The sequence below is a fragment of the Choloepus didactylus genome, chromosome 15, assembly GCF_015220235.1.
Source record: "Choloepus didactylus isolate mChoDid1 chromosome 15, mChoDid1.pri, whole genome shotgun sequence".
In the NCBI taxonomy this organism is placed as follows: domain Eukaryota; kingdom Metazoa; phylum Chordata; class Mammalia; order Pilosa; family Megalonychidae; genus Choloepus; species Choloepus didactylus.
The window spans coordinates 33,497,101-33,516,807 of NC_051321.1; the positions used below are offsets into that span (position 1 = coordinate 33,497,101).

A 19,707-nucleotide genomic window follows, 5' to 3' on the forward strand; every position below is an offset into this window, starting at 1 on the left:
GGCTGTTCAAGCAAACACCATGAAATGGGTTGGTTTAAACAATGTGAATTTATTCACTTACGCTTTTGTGGCTAAAAGACAGTCCAAATCAAGGCATCAGCAAAGCTATGCTTTCTCCCTGAAGACTGTGGCATTCTGGGGCTGGCTGCTGGCAATCCTTGGCTCCTCTGTCACATGGCAAAGCACACGGCAGTGTCTCCTGGTCTCACCCTACTCTTCCGGGTTCTCGCCTCTTGCTTCTGGTGGTTTTCTCTTTGGCTTGTCTGAATTTCACTTGACTTATAAAGGACACCAGTAATAGGATTAAGTCCTATCCTGATAGAGGTAGGCACACCTTCTTAACTAAAATAACTTTATCTAAAGGTCTTACTTACAGTGGGTTCACACCTACAGGAATGGTTTAAATTTAATAGCATGATTTTCTGGGGTACATAGCTCCAAGCCACCACAGGATGGAAAGGATGGAGATTTTCACAGCTGACCCTGGTCCATGAGGATCCATTAACATGTGAGCACCATATCCTCTCTAAGCACATCCACCTGAGAGGTGCAAAAATACCAAAGATTGTAAATTGTTTACTTATACTGCAAGCCCACATGGATTCAAGGCTTTCTTTATAGTATTATCACTCACTAGAATCATAATATGCAATAGAAGGGGTGGAATTTCATGACTTAGCTAACACTGGACCATGTTATAATATGTCCAACCCTTGAAATTTGTATATGACCGCAGGAGTATTTACCATGTCAACATTACAGCAGACATGTTGTAGAAGGAGGAGGTTGAAAGTAGTGACTAAAAACCAGCATTTTCCAGATTTATTTAAGTCCTAAATTTCTGCATGGAGGCCTCAGAAACCACTGGAGCAGTGGATAAATTGGGGTACCTTTTCCTAGTGGTCAGAGAGAGGTCAGTCTCAGCTCTGAGCTCTCCATTCACCCCACCCCTCTTCAACAGAGCTTCTCTTTTTATCTATTTTGCATATTGGGGTTCCACAAAAGATTTCCTTTGGGAAAAGAGCTCCATATGCTTAATTTTAAATGCATCATTCTAAGGGTCAAAATTCCTCCATCTACACTTTCTGTATAGTAGTACTGTCTTTGTTTACCCCCTTGGGCCTCTTTTTAACAAGCTTATGGCACCTCCAGTTGCGCCTTGGCCACCAAGCTCTCGTTTCCTCACAGGTGGAACCAGAGACCCAGGCCGTGATCCAGTGGCTGCGTTCCTTCAATTTTGTCCTTTCTGCCAATCTCCACGGAGGGGCGGTGGTGGCCAATTACCCCTATGACAAGACTTTTGAGAATCGGGGCCACTACACAGTCAAAACTCCTACGCCTGATGATGAGCTTTTCCAGAAGGTATGCAGAATAGCAGCTTGTCCAGCCAGGGGAGGGATAATCAGAGCAACTTAGGAATCAGGAGATGAGCTTTCAAATAACACGGGACACTCTTGGGTAAGAGTCCACAGAAAAAGAATTGAAAACACTCCCTGCTCATTAGGAGCTTACATTCTAGTAAATTACATTTTGCTTAGAGGGATATGCCGTAAATTCATGAAAAAGTAAATAAAAAGGAAAACTTTAAAGTACAATTATTATGATGTAAATATACTTAAGGTAAAGACAATCAAGTAGTATGCCAAAAGACTAGCAATGCTAGTAATAAGCCAGTGACATGAAATATGAAATTTCCTTTGGTCTAATTTATAATGTTATGATAATATGACTATACTACGTTTACAATTTAAAAAAATAGACCATGCACATGAAAAAGGCACAAATAAAAGTTCCAAACAACAATAGAATAAAATTCACAGGATTAACTTTTATCAGAGACAATGACACCAGTTGTTGCTTTGCAAAGCAAAAGTGTATTATCTTTTCCGGTAATCTCATTTTGTCCGCTGTTATAAAATAGTAATGAAATGGCATCAAAGAGAATTATAGTGGGAGTCTAAATATATTCCTCCCTTCCAACAAACACCTCCCACCCCCAATACATATACTTCCTGGAGAAGGCTGCCTTACATTCTCGAATTCTTTCACAAAATTAGCTGAAAAATGTCATACCAAAAAGAGACTTCATCTATTTTCTAGTCTACTTCTCACTTTGCACATGAAGAAACTGAGACCCAAGAGGATGGAAAAATCAGAATCCAGGTCTCCTAACTCTGGTCCACTACACTTACAACACACAAACACACACACACTTACAACACCTCTTGATTTCTGCTGATATTTTCTTACACTAAACCAAATAAGCAGTTGCTTATACTTGGTGGGCCTTCTTGGTTTCCCCCTAGCTGTAAGAGCAGTGCCAAATGAGCTGGGGATACCCAAGGTCATTTATTGCCTTTTTTTCCCTGTAGCTGGCCAAGGTCTACTCCTATGCACATGGATGGATGCACCAAGGCTGGAACTGTGGTGATTACTTCCCGGATGGCATCACCAATGGTGCATCCTGGTATTCACTCAGCAAGGGTAAGGAGCATTCAGGGAACTGCTGCAAGCCAAAGTTGAGATAGTGCTCATCTCTCCTTCTGAATTCCCAGTTTTCTCAGGGAAAGGACGGAAAATACGATAGAATTTTGCATTGAAATACAGATCTGGAAAATGGAGAAGTCTCAGGTTGATATTTAGCGTCACCTGTGATCCCTTAAAACTGGCAGTTTCCATGGTGGAATAGGGCATAGGAGAGGAAATTATATAGCCAAGTGGTTAAGAGTCTGGGTTCTGAGAATAAATAACCTGGGTTGAAAACTGGCTTGCCCATGTACCAGTTACAAGGCTTCAGGTCAGTTACTTATTCTCTCTGTGCTTTGGTTTCCTCATCTGTACATTAAGAATAATAATACTCATGCATACATTTGCTGTAAGGATTAAATAAGGCATATAAAGCATTTGGAAATGTCTGGCTTACACATGTTAGTTTTGAATTTTTTAAATGTAATGTATAGGTGTGCCTTGTGTAGCAATAGGTAAGCAGAGGGGCTGGCCCTGACACAACCAGCTCCCTGATATATGTTCTCCTTACCCTGCCTGCCCATCTGCCTGTGGCAAGGGTTTACCATAGACATTGGCCATTGATAATATAACCTCCAAGAGCAGAAACTCCTGTTCTCTGGGCCTTTTCCATCATCAAAGGTCTAGTAGAACCTCTGATTATGAACCTTATGTAGATAGAGAACCGAAGGATAGGGAAGAGGCTGAAGCAAGAAGATGTGTTCTTTTAGGGATTGTCTTTTAGCATCTGCTTTCCCCAACCTCTCAAGTTTAACCTGGCCACACCCCAGGTAGTGGAAAAGCTGAGTTGATAACCATGTTGGGCCTGTGGAGAATGGGAAAGATGAAGCTTAGGGAGTCACCATGTAGACCTCTTGTGGCCCCAAACTCACTTAAACATGAGGTAAAATAAGCTGGTCTACAGTGATACAATCCCAAGATCATTAAGCTAATCAAAATGATTTTCCCAGCAGGGTGGTGTTTGAACCAACATTACCAGCATCACCTGGGAACTTGCTAGAAATAGAAATTTTCAGGCCCTACCCTAGACCTACTGAATCAGAAACCCTGGGTAAGACCCAGCAATCACCTTCCAGGTGATTACAATGGATGCTAAAGTTTGAGAACCAAGGTAACAAGCTATAGCTGTTGTTCACCAGCTTTCTCCATGCTTTCTGTAAGAGCTGCTTGCACTCATCAGCTCATAGAGATGGTGAAAGGTGATTAAATGCATAGGGAGTGATCCACATGAGTTTGAGGTATAAACCCCCTTCAAATAATCAGATATGTATTAAACAATAAACACTACAGGTTATAGAAGACAGGAACAGGAAGGCATGTAGTGGAGGAAAATATGGCAGCCTTTTGCTTTTTCAGGATTCTGTTTTTATGGGATAACTATTTTAAGATTGTGATGTGTTCTCAGGTAGGAGGAGGGATGTGAAGGCTACATATTCCGTCTCACCTTTAATCTCCAAGGATATCAGTCCAAAGAGAAAATCTGCCCCTCTGAAATCAATACATCTACTGAGTCTGATAGGTCAACTTGGGGAGTGGCAAAAGGGGCAAAAAGTGAATTTTAGTCATAAAATAGAAAAAAAGGCAGAGGTTGAAGATGATAAAATGGCATTTATGGCTAGAAAAAAATGGAAAGAGAGTAAGGCACATAAACTGGAAGTTGAGGTAAGGTTTTATGGAGGAGAAGAAGAAATGGAGATCAAGAAGTGGAATAGAAGGTGATGAGGTGGTGGAGAAATTGTGATTAAAGAGAGATGAGATGGGGCATTGGGTGAGAACCTGGTTATACAAATCTGCCACTGCCCTCTTTTCCCTAGGGATGCAAGACTTTAATTATCTCCATACTAATTGCTTTGAGATCACGCTTGAATTGAGTTGCAACAAGTTTCCCTGGCAAGAAGAACTGTATCGTGAGTGGCTGGGTAATCGGGAAGCCCTAATCCAGTTCTTGGAACAGGTAAGATCCCATTTTTAAACTTTCCTGTCTACAAAAAAAAAAAGTTTTCCAACAGGCAGATAAGGTTTTTTTGCGTGGCTCAGGCCTGACTTTTGCTCTGATTCAGTACAGACTTGAGGTTCTTCTACCAATGAGATTCATTCATTCAACAAATATTTATTCAGCTCCTACTATCTGTCAGGCACTGCACTATATGGTGGGGATTATAAAGTAAACAAACAAAATTTCCTGACCTTATGGAGCTTATATTCTTGACAACAAACAACAAAAGAATAAAGTAAACTTTATAGCATGCTAAAAGATGAGAAAGGCTTTGAAAAAGGCCTTAGAGAGAAGGTGACATTTAAATAAAGACCTAAAGGAGATGAGGAAGAGAATCATGCAGATATCTAGGGGGGAAAGTGTTCTAGGCACAGGCCTCAAGGGCAAATAAATTCAAGGCCAGGAGACTGGTGTGGCTGGAATAATTCCACAGGTCAGGGAGAGACAAGTAGGAGATGAGATCAAAGAGCTAGCAAGGGCTGAGCACTTTATAGCCAGTCAGAACTTAAGCGTTTGCTCCTGAGTGCCTTGAGTTTGAGCAGAGGAGGGACAGGATTTGACTCTCGCTGCTCAACTGGGAGGAGCTTGTGGGGGAGTGGGCAGAGAGATCAGCTAAGGGGCTATTACCATAATCTTTGTGAAGATCAGATGTGAAATCATTGCAGATGGGGACTTTGATCATAACTCTATACTATAAACTTTTTCCTACAGGCTCACCATGGCATCAGGGGAATGGTGTTTGATGAGAACCATAATCATCTGGCAGGGGCCGTCATTTCTGTCCGTGGGATTAACCATGATGTCACTTCAGGTAGGTGGCCACGGTTTAGAGGAGTGGGAAGGAAGCTTTCACTCCCTCCCAATTTGTAAACCAGCAGGGATGTCAAAGACACTGGGTTGGGCACGGCTGGAGGACAGAAGGTTTATGGAAATAGAAGAGGCTGCATCAAGCAACCATGATGTTCAAATGGGAAATCTCTTGCTTCCCAAGCCGGCGATCCCTGAGAAGCAAGCACCAGGAAAGACTGATGTAAATTTCTCTATCAGCTTTCAGGAGTCACTGCCACATATGACTTTGGTTAGGGATGTTTTCTGGGTTTGCAGCTATTAATAGCTTATATGCTGGTATGAAACGGGGTGGAAAAGAGAAGGACTTAAAAGTGATGTTTAGTCTTGTCCCTGAATCTGATACTGGACAAAAACAGGTTTTCTGCCCAAGAGCGCAACAGCCAATTTATGACACCAGGGTTTAATGCTGTGCAGACAGCAGGAGATCAGATGGCCTATCCCCTAAAATCTGAATCCTGGAGTCTAAGAAGTTCAGGGTTTTTATGGATTCAAACAAGGGGGGGAGGGGATGGAGTTGTTACCATTACAATAGTAAGTATACACAGGGCTGGGACCAGGCTAGAATAACCATTACAATAGTAAGTATAAACAAGAGTGTGGTGACTGTAAACAGAGGTGAGACTAGTTGAGTTTCAATAATTTCAGGTATTAACTTCTACCTATTCTACAATATAGAAAGAAAAACATCTATATAATGATTCGGAAATCATAATCATTTGTTAATTTTTTAATTTCTTGGTTACAACTCAGGCTACACCTCCATCAGGGAAAAGTTAGCAAGATTCATTCTATACGCTTGCGGCAGGGCAAGATTAATGCTGGAGGCAAATCTTGGAGTCAACCTGGAACCTGACCCCTGGAAGGTTACAGAACATTTCACTGCAGAATGGTGTTGCTAACAGACCCAGCCTGATTTGATTCTGCACAACTCAGATTTTTGAGGGGTTTCTGTTGGTGCCGTCTTGTTTGTTAGTTAGTTTGTTTTAATGTGTAGCAGTATTTACCAAAGGTAGGGGTAAGTGAGATTTGCCTACCACCCACAATCTCGATTCCAGCAAGGCTCAGTCGAATTTTAGCACACAAACGTGTAACCTTGGAGGCATCTAAAAGTTCATACAGTCTGTTTAAGCTCCACGAACTGTTTAAGGTGACCTCAGCACATCTTACAGAAAAGGTTCATTCAAGGCAAAGGCAACGATATTCTAAAGGCAGAATTCTGGAACCCCATAATCAAGAATCAGACAACCAGAACTCTCCAGCCTAATGGCTGGATCCAAAGACTGACTATTCAGGGATCAAACCTTGGGCACCATCTCTAAGACACAGGCTTCCTGGCTTGCTAGATTCTTATACCCTATTCACATTCACGCAAGGGTGGGAAATGGCTCTAAAACACTCTAGCCAATCAACATATATTGAATAACACTAAAGTCACCAATAAGAGCCCACTTCCAGCACTCGTTGTGCTAAATTAACAAACCACTAATTTCATCAATGAAAACCCATTGCTAACATTCATTACACTACTTAGCAAAGCTTCTAGTGTTGTACAGAGATAAGCATAGCTGAAGCCCTCATAGTTACTGCCTCTGGAGTGGGGCCTTCCTGATACAATGCTCAGCTAACCTGGATGTGAACCTCCAACTATGAAATGACAGCCCTTGGGGAGTAATTTAAACTATCTAACTTATTTATAATAACATACCGCCTTTCGCTGAAGTGTTTTAAAGTAAATTACAGACATTTAATAGAGGGCAGAAGAAAGACTTTCTCATTATTGTCTGTCTCATACTAAACTGCATTTATTATTTCATTATTCACTGATGTACACTTAAAAGAAATTTTAAAGTCAACATCACAATTGATTCTACAGGGGTGGATAGTTGTTACCCAAAATGCTATATCCCTGCCATAGAGAGGACCATGGAGAAAGACTTTATTTTGAATTTTATTTTCCCTTTGGCATACTTTTGAAGATGATGGAAAAGATATTAAAAATAGGATTCTCAAAATCAGACCTTGAGTGGTCATTTAATCGAACCCTCCCACTGAATAGAAAACACATATAATGCCTCTGACAGCTGGTCGTCCAACCCAAGTCTGCCATGTCCATTAGTGCAGGTTTTGCACTGCACAACTGTATGTCTTGCAGGGACCCTGATCAGTCTCTGCTGAGTGCTCACAATCTCATGGGGCAGTCCATTTCTTTTTTTGGTAGTTCTATTTGTTGCCATAATTTTGCTTCTTTTAAGAAAAATCTGCTTCCCTGCAACTTTCACCCATAGTTCTCATTCTTAATTCTTAGGTAGACATCATTTCTTCACAGTATATTTTTAAACATCAAAACAGAGGTCTCATGTAGTTTCTTTACCAGGCAAAACATACTGCAGGTCTTTCAGCCTTTTCTCTCTCCTGGTCACCTATTACTGACATGAGTTTGTATTAAAGTACCTGGTCTAGAATTAAACATGATATCTCAATGGAGGTCACATTGAAACTTCTACTTTCCAGGAGTTGAGGCCTCTACTTCTATTAATACAGCCTATGACTGTAACCAAGAAGTTAGAGTTTAAGTGATGATTATGATTACTGAATCATTATATAGATATTCCTTTTTACTTTCTGGTGTATTAGAGTAGACAGAGGCAAATACCTGAAATCTTTGTACTGTAATCCAGCTGCCTTGATCTGATAATGATTTTATAGCCTTTATCTTGTGCTCTTGTGATTGTAAAAACTTTGTGACAGACCTTTACTTGTACCCATTTTATCTGGTTTTTTGGCTTTAGAGTCTTATAGTCACTAAAGACAGCCCTAATGTTTATTAATAAAGGGCTTTGGGTCAGCCCAGAACTAACCCACCTCAATTCCAAAGTTATCTTGATAATCAAAACTGGATCTACCCAAAATGGGCCTATGTGACATGCACAGTAGCTTAGACTTTAACCTATAAGTGACCTATTCCTCATTACAATACTAAAAATCACACCCATCATGTTAATGCTGCCATTTTTTTAACATACATTCTATGACTAAGCGTGTAATCAGTTGCACATGTTCAGTAATTAGATCACCTCTAATTACATCATCTAGAGCCATTGTGCTCATTATCCTAAATCCTGCCTGTTCCAACCCAGCTTAGCCCCAAGACCAAAGAACACACCAAGCACGGAGTTAGACATGAGTTCAATGGGACCTACAGGCAGGAGAGACGGTGCCATGGCAGTGGCCGGCCAGGAAAGATGGAAGTTAGTGCTCCGCAAAAGAGCAGGTGCCAGGGGTGGTTTATAAGGGTTAGAACAAAGACATTCCTTAGGGTGTGAGAACAGAGTTTCTGCAGGGTCTTGTGACACAGGGGTGTGGAGATTTGTTATCAACAGTAGTCAGGGGAGGGGAGTTTTAATGCTCTGTTTAGGATACCGTTTGTATATTTTCTCCCCTCTGGGGAGGGCTGATGTCTTGTAAGATCTGTCCAGGTCAAGTAGGCAGCTGTGTGAAATAACTCACTGTCTCTATGGAGGGGAGCGGGTCCAAGCCCTGGGTCCCCACACTGCCTATCTTTTGATACTATGGAACTATCAGAATTACTGCAGTTCAGGGAGACAGATTTTTGGGGCTGATAGGCCATCTGCTCTCCTGCTTCTGGCCTAGCAATAAACACTTTCTCTCTTTGAAACTCCAGTGTCTCAGGAATTGGTCATTTGAGCACATTGGGCAGAGAACACACCATCTGGTCCAGGATCATGACTTTTTTAGATCTTAAGCAGTTTATTCATGCTATTAACTAAGTAAAACCAAACTTGTGGTCAGCTAAAACCCCCAGATCCTTTTTCATATCAGGGTAACATTTGGGACAGGCTTCTAATCAACACACTAAGTCATGCCCTTGTAACTTTTAGGAGATGATGGTGATTTCTTCCGGCTGCTGCTTCCAGGTACCTATACGGTCACTGCCACAGCACCCGGGTTCAACCCAGAGACAGTGAATGTGACCGTGGGTCCCGCAGAACCAAAACTGGTGAGTTAGACTGTTTCAGAAGACCATGAAGGTCACTCGTACAAGTTCTTTTACAACTGATTGCACAGTTCTAATCTTTGCCAAGCTTCCCTTTTACACCTTTAAAAAAATATATCATTGCTCTCATATCCTAATTTTTCTTCTGTTACTCTCCTATTGTATCTTTCTCTGCTTCCTCTTAGGGTTTCCTTTTTCTGCAATTTAACAAATCATAGTGATTACAAGCACTATCTCTGGTTCTGAATCCAGCTAATTTGTCTGCAGACCTTGGACAAATGAACTAATCTCTCATCCTTAGTTTCTTCCTCTGTAAACTGATGATAATAATACCCCCTTTCTGAGAAGTTTAAATGAGAAATTATCTTTGATGTACAGCCTGGACCCTTTGAGTTTAGTCATATTAGATTAGGATTTCAGAGCTAAAGGGGCTCAAAGATTGTGGACAATGATCTCCACATTTTTTCAAATGAGAAAAGAGTAATAAGGCTGTCCTATTTAATGAGCATCTACAGACCTCATTTCCTGCATCAGCTCTTTCCTGGAGCCTCCTTGCTCTGTCTTATTTCTCCTCCATACATCCCTAGGGCTCAGTAGCTCCCCCTTCCCCTCTTAACCCAGCGCAGTCAGGTCAAGTGGGTCAGGTCAAGTCAAGAGTATTAGGTACTATTTATTGAATATTTGCTATGTGTCAGCTTAGTACTGAGTACTATATGAGAGCTTTATAGAATTATCTCATTTAATCTTCAACAACCCTGTGAGGCAGATCTAAGTAACCCCATCTGTGGCTGAGGAAGTGGAAAACTTAGAGAAGGAAGAAACTTGTAAGTGGTGGAAGTCACAATTCCAATCTATGTCAGTTTCTCAGGGCTGCCTCTTTGGCCTACATGCCACATATCCTCAAGCTGAGCTCACAACTTGTGTTCATAACCTCTTGTTTTAACACAGAGTTGGCCTAATGAGTTCTTCTTTAAATTCTTTGAAAATTCCTCAGAAGTTTCTAGGTTGTTTCCCTTTTTCTTCCATTTTCTCCACTCCCATTTCCTGTATATTATAAATTACTTCTACTTGCAGATGCAGGAAGCAAAGTATAACTCTTTCATTGCAGCCTGTTGCCTGATCCCAATTCCCCAAATGACACATTCTCTCGCCCTTTTTTTCTTTTTATACTCTGGCTCCTCTTCCACCTCAAAATCAAATGACCAGCAGCTGCATATATAATCTCGCATTGCAACTAAATCTAATCTGTGTGAAATTCAAACAGCTACAAATCCTCCACAGTAATACAGAGTAATTCTATTTCAAAAGATTTAAACTCTTTTATTACATTTCTTTTTAATAAATTATTTATTAAACATTTCATTTTAATAAATTAACATAATCCATTATTATGTCAAATATGACTCCTCAGAGGGAAAATATCTATCATTTGGACATAATTCCCAGATACATAAACATCTAGGAATCTGTTCAGTGATCACTGTAAAGACTATCTCCCTTCCCCATTCTAAAGCAGATATCCATCTGGCTGGGGGAAGGGAAAAAAAAGGCACACTAGAGGGTTTTTGTGTTGCAATTAAGCCACTTAAAGATGTCTCCCAGGATCCAGTGTTCTCCTCTTGGCTTTTCCCCACAGCCTTCCAGATGTCTCTGCTCTGTGCATTTTCCTTTGTCCTTTCTTCATTTTGTTGTCTTTCTTTTCTTTTCTTTTCTTTTCTTCTCTCTCCAAGATCCCAGTAGTCTAAGGAAATAGTAAACAATACAGTGCAATTGGCTCTGATTTTCCTCCCTTAGGGGAATTAGCAGAAAAACTACTTGTGGATTTTTGTGGAAGGGAGAGGAAATAATCCCTGCGGAGAGGCCTCTCTGTCCATGTTTTTCAGCTCTCGGCATGCATCAGCAGCTCAAGCTGTTCCAAGGGATGGAAAGCCAGGGTTGCCTCCAGGGGTGTGTGGTCAGGACACAGGCCACTCCTTTTCCATTCACTTGTGAGATGGTTACACAACTTCTCCACGCCCAGAACATGCCACACTTAGATCAAAAGCTGCTTCATATTTGCATGCCAGGACCGGAAGGAAGTTTCAAGGTGTCACTTGAAAAGATGCATTAATACACAAGGAAATTTAGAATTTAAGAATCTGTATAGCAATCTATATCATCTCTACCATCTATCTTTCCAAACAGTCGAGGCAGCAGGTTTAGCTCTGAAGGTCTGAGGCATTCATTGGCATGCCTGAGCCTGCCACCAGTGATTCGCAGTCAGCAGCAAGAGTTCATTATGGCCTCATCAATCATAGCTCTGTCCCAACAACAGTATTGATGAAGTCATGGTTGGATGGGCTGGGCATAATTGTTTTCTAATACATATAAAATAAATTTATATGATATATTTGATAAGGCTCTGCCTCCAGGCCTCTTGTTGGGAACTTTCCTTATAAGCATCGCTTGATCACATTGTCTGCACTTGCCTTTAGATCCTGTAGGAAGTAAAAAGTAGAGTTACAAGCCAAATTACAATAGTACTAGTATTTATATTTACCCTTGTTGTTACCCTTTCTGTAGATCTTTATTTTCTTATATGGCTTCAATCTAGTAGCTATTGTCCTTTTCTTCTGAACTTTAGAACTCTCTTTAGCATCTCTTGTCAGGCTGATCTAGTGCTGACAAACTTCCTCAGCTTTTGTTTATCTGGGAATGTCTTAATCTCTCCTTCATTTTTGAAAGACAATTTTGCCAGATATAGAATTCTTGGTTGGCAATGTTTTGCTTTCAGTGCTTTAACTATGTCATCTCACTGCCTTCTTGCCTCCATGGTTTCTGATAAGAAATCGACACTTAATCTCATTGAGGTTCTCTGATATATTACATGTTCCTCCTTTCTTGCAGCTTTCAGAATTCTCTCTTTTCTTTGGCTTTCAAAGGTTTGATAATAATGTGCCATGGTGTGGGTCTATTTGGGTCTATATTGTCTGGAGTTTTTTGAATGTCTTGGATGTGTCTATTCATGTCTTTTGTTAAATTTGGGAAGTTGTCAGCCACTATTTCTTTGAATATTCTCTCTGCCCCTTTCTCTCTTTCTTTTCATTCTGGGACACCCACAATGCATGTTTTGGTATGTTCGATGTTGTCCCACAGGTTCCTCAGGTTCTGTTCACTTTTCTTTATTTTTTCTTCCTTCTGCTTTTCACACTGGATTATTTCAGTTATCTTCAAGCTTACTGATTCTTTCTTCTGCCAGCTCCAATTTATTGTTGAACCCCTCTAGGGAATTTTAAATTTCTTTTATGGTGGTCTTCAGCTCTGTTTGGTTCTTTTTCATAACTTCCATCACTCTGCTGATATTCTCTTGGTGTTCATCTATCATTTTCCTGATTTCCTTTATTTCTTTGTCCATATTTTCCTTTATCTTTTTGAGCTTAATTAAGACCATTTTTTAAAAAGTCCTTGGCTGATATGTCCCAAGTCTGGTCCTTCTCATTGATGGCCTGGGTCATCACTTCCTGTGTCTTTGTATGTTTTGAAATCTTGTTGAAACCTGGACATTTTGATAGTTTAATGTGTTATCACAGGAATATAGACTCCAAAGCATCTGTTCCTTAAGCTTGTATCCAGCTAGTGTGTGGCTGAGTTTTCCTTGAATGCCAGCTTACAATTAACAAAAAAAAAAAAAAAAGGAAAAATGAAAACATCTTTCCCAATATTTGCAAACTGAACTGTGTGAGTGCTTTCCTTCACGGCTTATTTATACAAAGAATTTAGAGACTATCTCGAGGCCAGAGCATAGGTGCCTCCCTAGTCCTTTCAGCACATGTGTATGGCGCTAGAAACTCCCTTGTTCTGCTGACACAGATGTCTCCTCTTCCCTAAGAAACAGTTTCCTCACAGTCCCAGGCACTGCACTGAATGCCCCACAGTCAGCAACTCCTTGGCCCAGGACACAACTTGACTGCTATCCCCAGCATTCTGTGGGAGAGCTTGGTGAGCTGCCTTCTACATGCAGGGCAAGTTCTGGGATGGCAAGTCCTTCTAGCCACCATTGGACAGATTGGGCCAGACATAAAGCACTAGGGTCACTATACTCATTCCAGAACCGAGACCAGGGACTGACACACCAGGAGCACAGGCTGGCTCTGCACCGAGCTGTTGAGGGGTGGGGAAGGGGCCAGCCAGGGCACCACAAGATCCTACCAGTTTTAAGAGGCCTTTTACTTGATTCATCACTTACCCTGTTACTGCAATCTTTTAACTGTTTTCCAGAGCTTTGAGAAAGATGTTTCTGCCAGTTCTTATGGGTTGTTCAAAGCTTCTGTGGAGGGATGGAAGCCTGAAGCACCTTATCCTGCCATCTTGATCAGGATGCGCCTTCTATATCACTTCTTGGGGAATGTTAGTCAAGCTTATAAGATGATACCAGTGCTGCACTGATTCGTTGCTATAATTCTCCTAGTTTCCTGCCCTCAGAACCCAGAACTGTGGTGAAAGAGGGTCCAACCCTGGCTCCCCCCAATTTCAGTTCCGGGAAGTAGGAGAAGGACTGGTCTGCTCTTCCTAGCTTCTTCTTTTTCTCTTCCAGGTTGATTTCCATCTCAAGAGAAGCATCTCTCAAGCAGTCCCTATCAGGAAAGTTCCCAACAAGAGGCCTGGAGGCAGAGCCTTATCAAAGAAAGTACAGCCCCGTGCAGCTAGGAAAAAAGAAAGAGAGATGAAGCAGCCCCAGAGAACCTCTGCCTGAAACCTGCCATGCCCAAGGCATCACTTCAGAAAGGCTTTAGTTCCTGCTCTCAGATCAGATGAAGCATTCTTTCTATTTTATTGTCTGGGACATATTTAAATATAAACATATTCAGAGCAATCCAGAACGGTCTCTCTCTGTTCCTGGTGACTCCTATCTAGGCCATCAGAAAATATTGAAAACCAATGCAGCAGTAAATACAACCAGTGGCGTTCGGGGAGTTGTTCAGATTCTGGGGGTCTGGTTTAGGTCCAGAAGGCTCCATGCCACACTACTTCCAGAGCCTGGTTCTGGCTGGGTGACCACTCTCTCTCCAGAGTCCAGTACAGAGCCTTCAGCATAGTAGATGCTCAGTGAAGATTTCTGAATGAGTGACTAAAGCACCCAAAGTGATTTATCATTGATGTTCCCATGGCAAGACCAGGTGATCAATTCTTCTGAAATCCCATAGGACCATTTCAACAATAGCCAATAGTTTCTTCAAAAGAAAAGGATTTAACAAAAGCAAATACCTAGCACCACTGCTATCCATTTTTGTACAGGGTCACTTTAAACGAAATGCGTCCTTCAGAGCATTTTCTAGATATGTAAGTAAAATCCAGAAGCCCCTGTGGAATGACTCTGTTTTGGACCCATGCCCAGTATACAGCACTGTCCTTAGAAAGAACCCTTTTGTACTGAAAGTATTATTGAGCAAAATAGATGTTACTAATGATTTTGCAGGGGCAGGTATTCTTTTATCACACAACTCACAGCATGCAAATTCCTAAAGCCCCATTGGGCATATTGGGGTTCCTGTGTCCCCTGTCCCTGTGGCTTAGTATGGGATCCTTACTGCATACCCCCTTTCAGGGCTCAGCCTGTTAGGGAAGGAGGGTCCCAGTGCCCACCCCACCCCCCACCCCCACCTCTAATTAGGCCAGTGCTTCCTTACCACAGAACAATTAAGCTCCTCTGAGCAGTGTTCCCACAGCCCTCAGAAAACAAAAGGTGCTCTCCCTGTGGCAATCTACTCTCCATAGGAAGCTGTTCAGGACTAGGATTAACATGTAATTTGTTTTTCTGTTACCCGAGCAATCTCTCAATCTGTGAATAAAAGGAAAAAGAATAAATGTATTTTTTCCCACTTAGAAAGGAAACACCTCTCCTTAGACAAATAATCCTTTCTCTACATTTTTCCTTTCTTCCCACTTCTAATCTCATATCCCTTTGTTCCTTTCTTCTTGTAAAGAAGCAACTACTTGAGAGGGCTCTTTTCAATCAGTGAAACTTTATGCCTGAGGTTACCATATGTACTAGATTTGTCCAGATTATCTGAATATCCCTTATTTTATTAACAGGGCTGGTGTTTGCAAAATATGGTAACAGTGCTACCCCTGGCCTAGCGACAGACTTTCATTCATTCATTCATCTATGCTGGGGAAATTATTGAGTCCTTGCTCTCAATAAATGCCCATTACAAGGAAGAATAAGATACAGCCCATGATCTCAGGGCGGCCACCCTTCAGTTGAGAAGACAAATGGGTCATTACAATGCTTTGTGATAATTGCTAGGATACAATACACACTGGGCTGGGAGGGGGTGGTGGTGGGGGTGAGGGGTAGAGGAGCCAGTGGGGAGGGCCCTATTACAGTCTTGGGAAGAAGGAAAGGCACCCGGGGAGCGGAGCTAGGGAAGTCTAAGGTAAGATGTAATGAGGTAGGATAAAGAGGCTTTGGCCAGGTGGAATGAAATGGGGAACAACAGTTTGTCTCAGGGGACTGCAAATGCAAAGTTCTGGAGGCTCAGAAGAGTGTGATTTGTTTAGGAAACTGCAAGCAGTTGAGTGTGGTTGCAGCCCAAGGAGGTCAGGAGGAGTGCTGAAAGATGAGGCCAGGTGAGTGGAGGCGACCAAATCATGAAGGACCTTGGAACCATATTTAGAGTTTGGACTTTATCCTGAAAAATACAAGGAGCTGTTGAAGGGTTCACTGAGGGGAGTGGCAGGGTCAGATTAAGAACTGTGACTTGAAGAGCTGGACAGATCAGGGGCCAGACTGAGGCTGGGAGGTCAGTGAGGACACTGTTGAATCCAGGTGAGACGGCAGCCTGAACCCAGGCAGTGGAATAGGGAAGGGGAAACACCAGGTAACTCGTGTTTTCAAGCCCACCCCAGTTATGCAGAGTGCTTCCGTCCACCCCTTAAGGCTTCCTGCCCTCTTCAAGCCTTCCAATCTTCTCAAGAAGATGTGGGTTTTCAACCAAACCCTCACTTTAGTAAAATTCACTCAAGCCATAGGTGATTATACAGATAATACATGGAAAATACACTGTCTGGCCATGACCATGTGAAAATTTCTCCCTGTACACCAAGGAAAAAGGTGAAACTGGAACTAATGGGGAGAGTGGTGGGCAGGGTTGACAGGGCAAGAAAGAAGATCCTCTGACTTTGGGTCCAGCATTTTGCTATTTTCAGTATATTTTAGACCCAGGATTTTTTTTAAGGGGAAATCTTCCACACAGATTGCCAACCTGGATAGGTGGTTATTTCCTAAAGGAGCAGAGCACTGTAGGTAAGGACGCAGGTTTTGGATTCTGACAGACCTGGGCTTTAATCTTAGCTCTGCTCCATGTTTGCTGCGTGACCTTAAGCAAGTACCTTACCTTCTCTGAGTCATAGTTACTCACCTAGAAAAAATGACGATAAGATCTGCCTCACTTGGGGTTTGCTCATAAATCAGCGAGGAGGGAGAGGCAGTTCACACCTCAGCCCCTCCTCAGAGGATAGTGGCTCAGCAGCCAGGCCAGCCTTAAGCGCTAGTCTGTCAGGGACGTTGAGGACTTGCAGGCATGGAGTGGAGTTTGGAAGTGAGACAGTTTCCTGAGAGGCTGAACCAAACCACCCTCTCTTTTCAACTCTGTGTGCCCAGCACTCAGCACAGTGCCTGGCACATATGAACATATTATACCTATTTGCTAAACGAACGATCTCCAGGATTATTTTCATATTACTTTCTCCTTCTTTCTTCTTTTACTATTTTTTCTTCACTTACCTAGTATTAGTAGTTTTTGAGCATTTTTTAAAAATTGTAAACCATGGTAGGCAGAATTCCCAGTGCCCCTCACCCTGGAGTGATCCCTTCCTCTTGTGTATGGACAGAGCCTCTGACCATGATGTGATATTACTCTCATGATTATGATACATTATTTGGCAAAAGAGCTTTGCAGGTGTTATCAGGACCCTGGATCAATTGAGTTAATTAAAAGGTAGATTATCCTGATCAGGGAAGCCCTCTCTGGAGAGGTGATATGGGCTGAGACCTAAAGGACAACAAGAAGGAAAGCTTCATAGAACAGGAATCAAAGTTCCAAGCAGAAGGAACAGCATGTCCAAAGACACTGTAGCAGGAAAGAAAGAGCCTGGCTGATTCTAGCAGCTGTATCTCTTGGGTCTAAGGGTGGTGTATGTGTAGGTTTAGCTTTCCAATCTGTGATTTCAACACTAGAAGCCTAAGCCAGGCTAGGTCCAAGACAGCATTGCATCCAAACCACACTGAGTCTAGTCATAGTCAAGCCAACTAGATTCATTTTTTCCACGGCCACAGAGAACACCCCTACCCCGACTAGCCATCTCAAAAACAAGGATCAAGAAAGTGGGACAACATGGCTTGGGACAAATCTGCCACCAGAGCTGGAGAAGTGAAAGTTCAGGGGTCTGGAATGTCATTTTCACATATGTGGTATTATGATTTATCTAATATACACCATGCCAACACACACCCTGCTTCGACAAGCCAGCATGCCCACCTCCTGCTTGGAATATTACTTCATTTCTGCTTTAACACTAACTTCATTCTGGCTATTAAACCATGAGTAAACATTCCCCCTGGGCAAATGCCTAAGCTAACATTAATCCTCTCCCTCTTCCCAAAAGTTAAGTTCCGTTATTTATAAAGGACTTCTTTTTCACTTTTTCTGATTCTTCCCCTTATGACTCCATGTTCCTCTCTGCCCCCCTTCCTCTCTTAGATTCTTCTTTCTTCTACCTTCATTCTCTTCACTTGTCACATGCTCTCTTCAATCCTTCACCCTCACCCCAAAAAGACCCTGCAAAAAAAAAAAAAAAAAAAGTCCTGCAGCAAGTGGACCAGGGTGGGGCATCACCTGAGAAGCAGGGGCCCTGGAGTCCTGATAGGACAGGTAGGTGACTAGTAGCCCAGGAAGAGCCTTCCAGGTATCTCTTGTTTCTGCTGACACACTGCCTCCTCCTGCACAGTCCCGGGAGGAGGCAAATGAAATCACCACTTGGCCCCAGGTCCACCCACAGGAGGAGGAGGAGGGAGAGGAGGCCTCTTTGACTTTCTTTTAGATTGTCCCATGTGACATCTTTGGAATGAAGAGCCTATCCTGGGCATTGGATCAAAGTTTTCGAGTAAGTCTCTTTAAATCCTTTCAGGAATCAGATGAAGTATAAATAAACTAATAACTAAAATGACTACAATTTTATATTTGTATGTCCAAATATAGTATTTTACCCACACTGTCGTTTTTAGCAGACTTTTATTTCACAGACTGATAAAAAAAATTTATTTGCGGAATAAAGTGTCCACTAACTTTCTATTTTGCCAATTAAAAGGACAATTTTTTAAAGATACAATTGCCATCTACTATCACCATCAATTCATAAATACTTTAATGCCAAAAATTAGGACAGACCTCATCTCAAAATAAAAAGCAGTCTTATAAATTAAATTATTTTTCTCATTTTTCTAGGGAACGGTAGATATTTCATCTCAGACTGACATTTGTGAAACAGTAGTTTGAAGGTGGAACCTTTAGTGGCTCACAGAACTAAAGGGGGATTTCAGACACATCTGGATCAAAGTTCCTGGTTATGTGGTCTAGAATCTCTCTCCATTTCTTGATTTAATTGACTTTGGTGTTGACTTCATTCTCAAGCAGGCTCTCCCCATGAGGGGGCTAGATGACCAACAGCTGCTTGAATTTTTTAATTTACCAACCTAGCAACACACTGTTGATTCTTGGGCCTGACTCTCAATAACACAAATTGGGTTATGTGCCTGGCCATAAAACTATCCCAGTGATTCTGATTGGTCAGTCTGGGGTCATAGAAATGGGGAATTGATAGTATAGGAGAGTTGGTTCCCATTAAAAAAAAAATCCAGACTCTGTACCAAATAAAGGGGAATGGATGGTGGTAGACAAACCCAACAAACGGATATTAACATTTTATTCAATTCAAGCATAATTTTAATTTTTCTGTGACTCTTGAATATTTGTTAGGCACACCTGTGCACCAGGTGCTTTACTAGGCAATAGGCATACAAAAATGAATTCAGTAGGCCATGCCTTCTGGGAGCTCACCATCAGTGAGGAGAGAGGTAAACCACTTTACAATACCATGTTAAGCAATTGAAATCAGCCCTGTCAGAAGCCACAGAATCATCATCAGTGTTATCATTCAGTTCCCTACTTTGCTTGGCTAATGTAGACTTGACTTAGTACCGTATGAAGTTGGATGACTCACTTTCGTGAAACACTGTACACTAATTTCAAACAGATAATTATAGAGGGGATGGGGGGACATG

General features: G+C 41.8%; 1 protein-coding gene across 2 annotated transcripts in view; it reads left to right on the forward strand.

Annotated features, from left to right (window-relative positions):
* CPN1 (carboxypeptidase N subunit 1) overlaps positions 1–14,242 on the forward strand; it is a 28,190-nt gene extending 13,948 nt beyond the window's left edge. For both annotated transcript variants that reach the window (XM_037804718.1, XM_037804719.1), the window contains exons 4-9: positions 1,189–1,362; positions 2,373–2,484; positions 4,341–4,480; positions 5,234–5,333; positions 9,271–9,389; positions 13,960–14,242. In XM_037804718.1, the coding sequence (XP_037660646.1) occupies positions 1,189–1,362; positions 2,373–2,484; positions 4,341–4,480; positions 5,234–5,333; positions 9,271–9,389; positions 13,960–14,118 (804 nt within the window). In that variant the 3' untranslated portion in view covers positions 14,119–14,242. The remainder of the gene's footprint in view (positions 1–1,188; positions 1,363–2,372; positions 2,485–4,340; positions 4,481–5,233; positions 5,334–9,270; positions 9,390–13,959) is intronic.
* Positions 14,243–19,707: the final 5,465 nt, after the last annotated feature.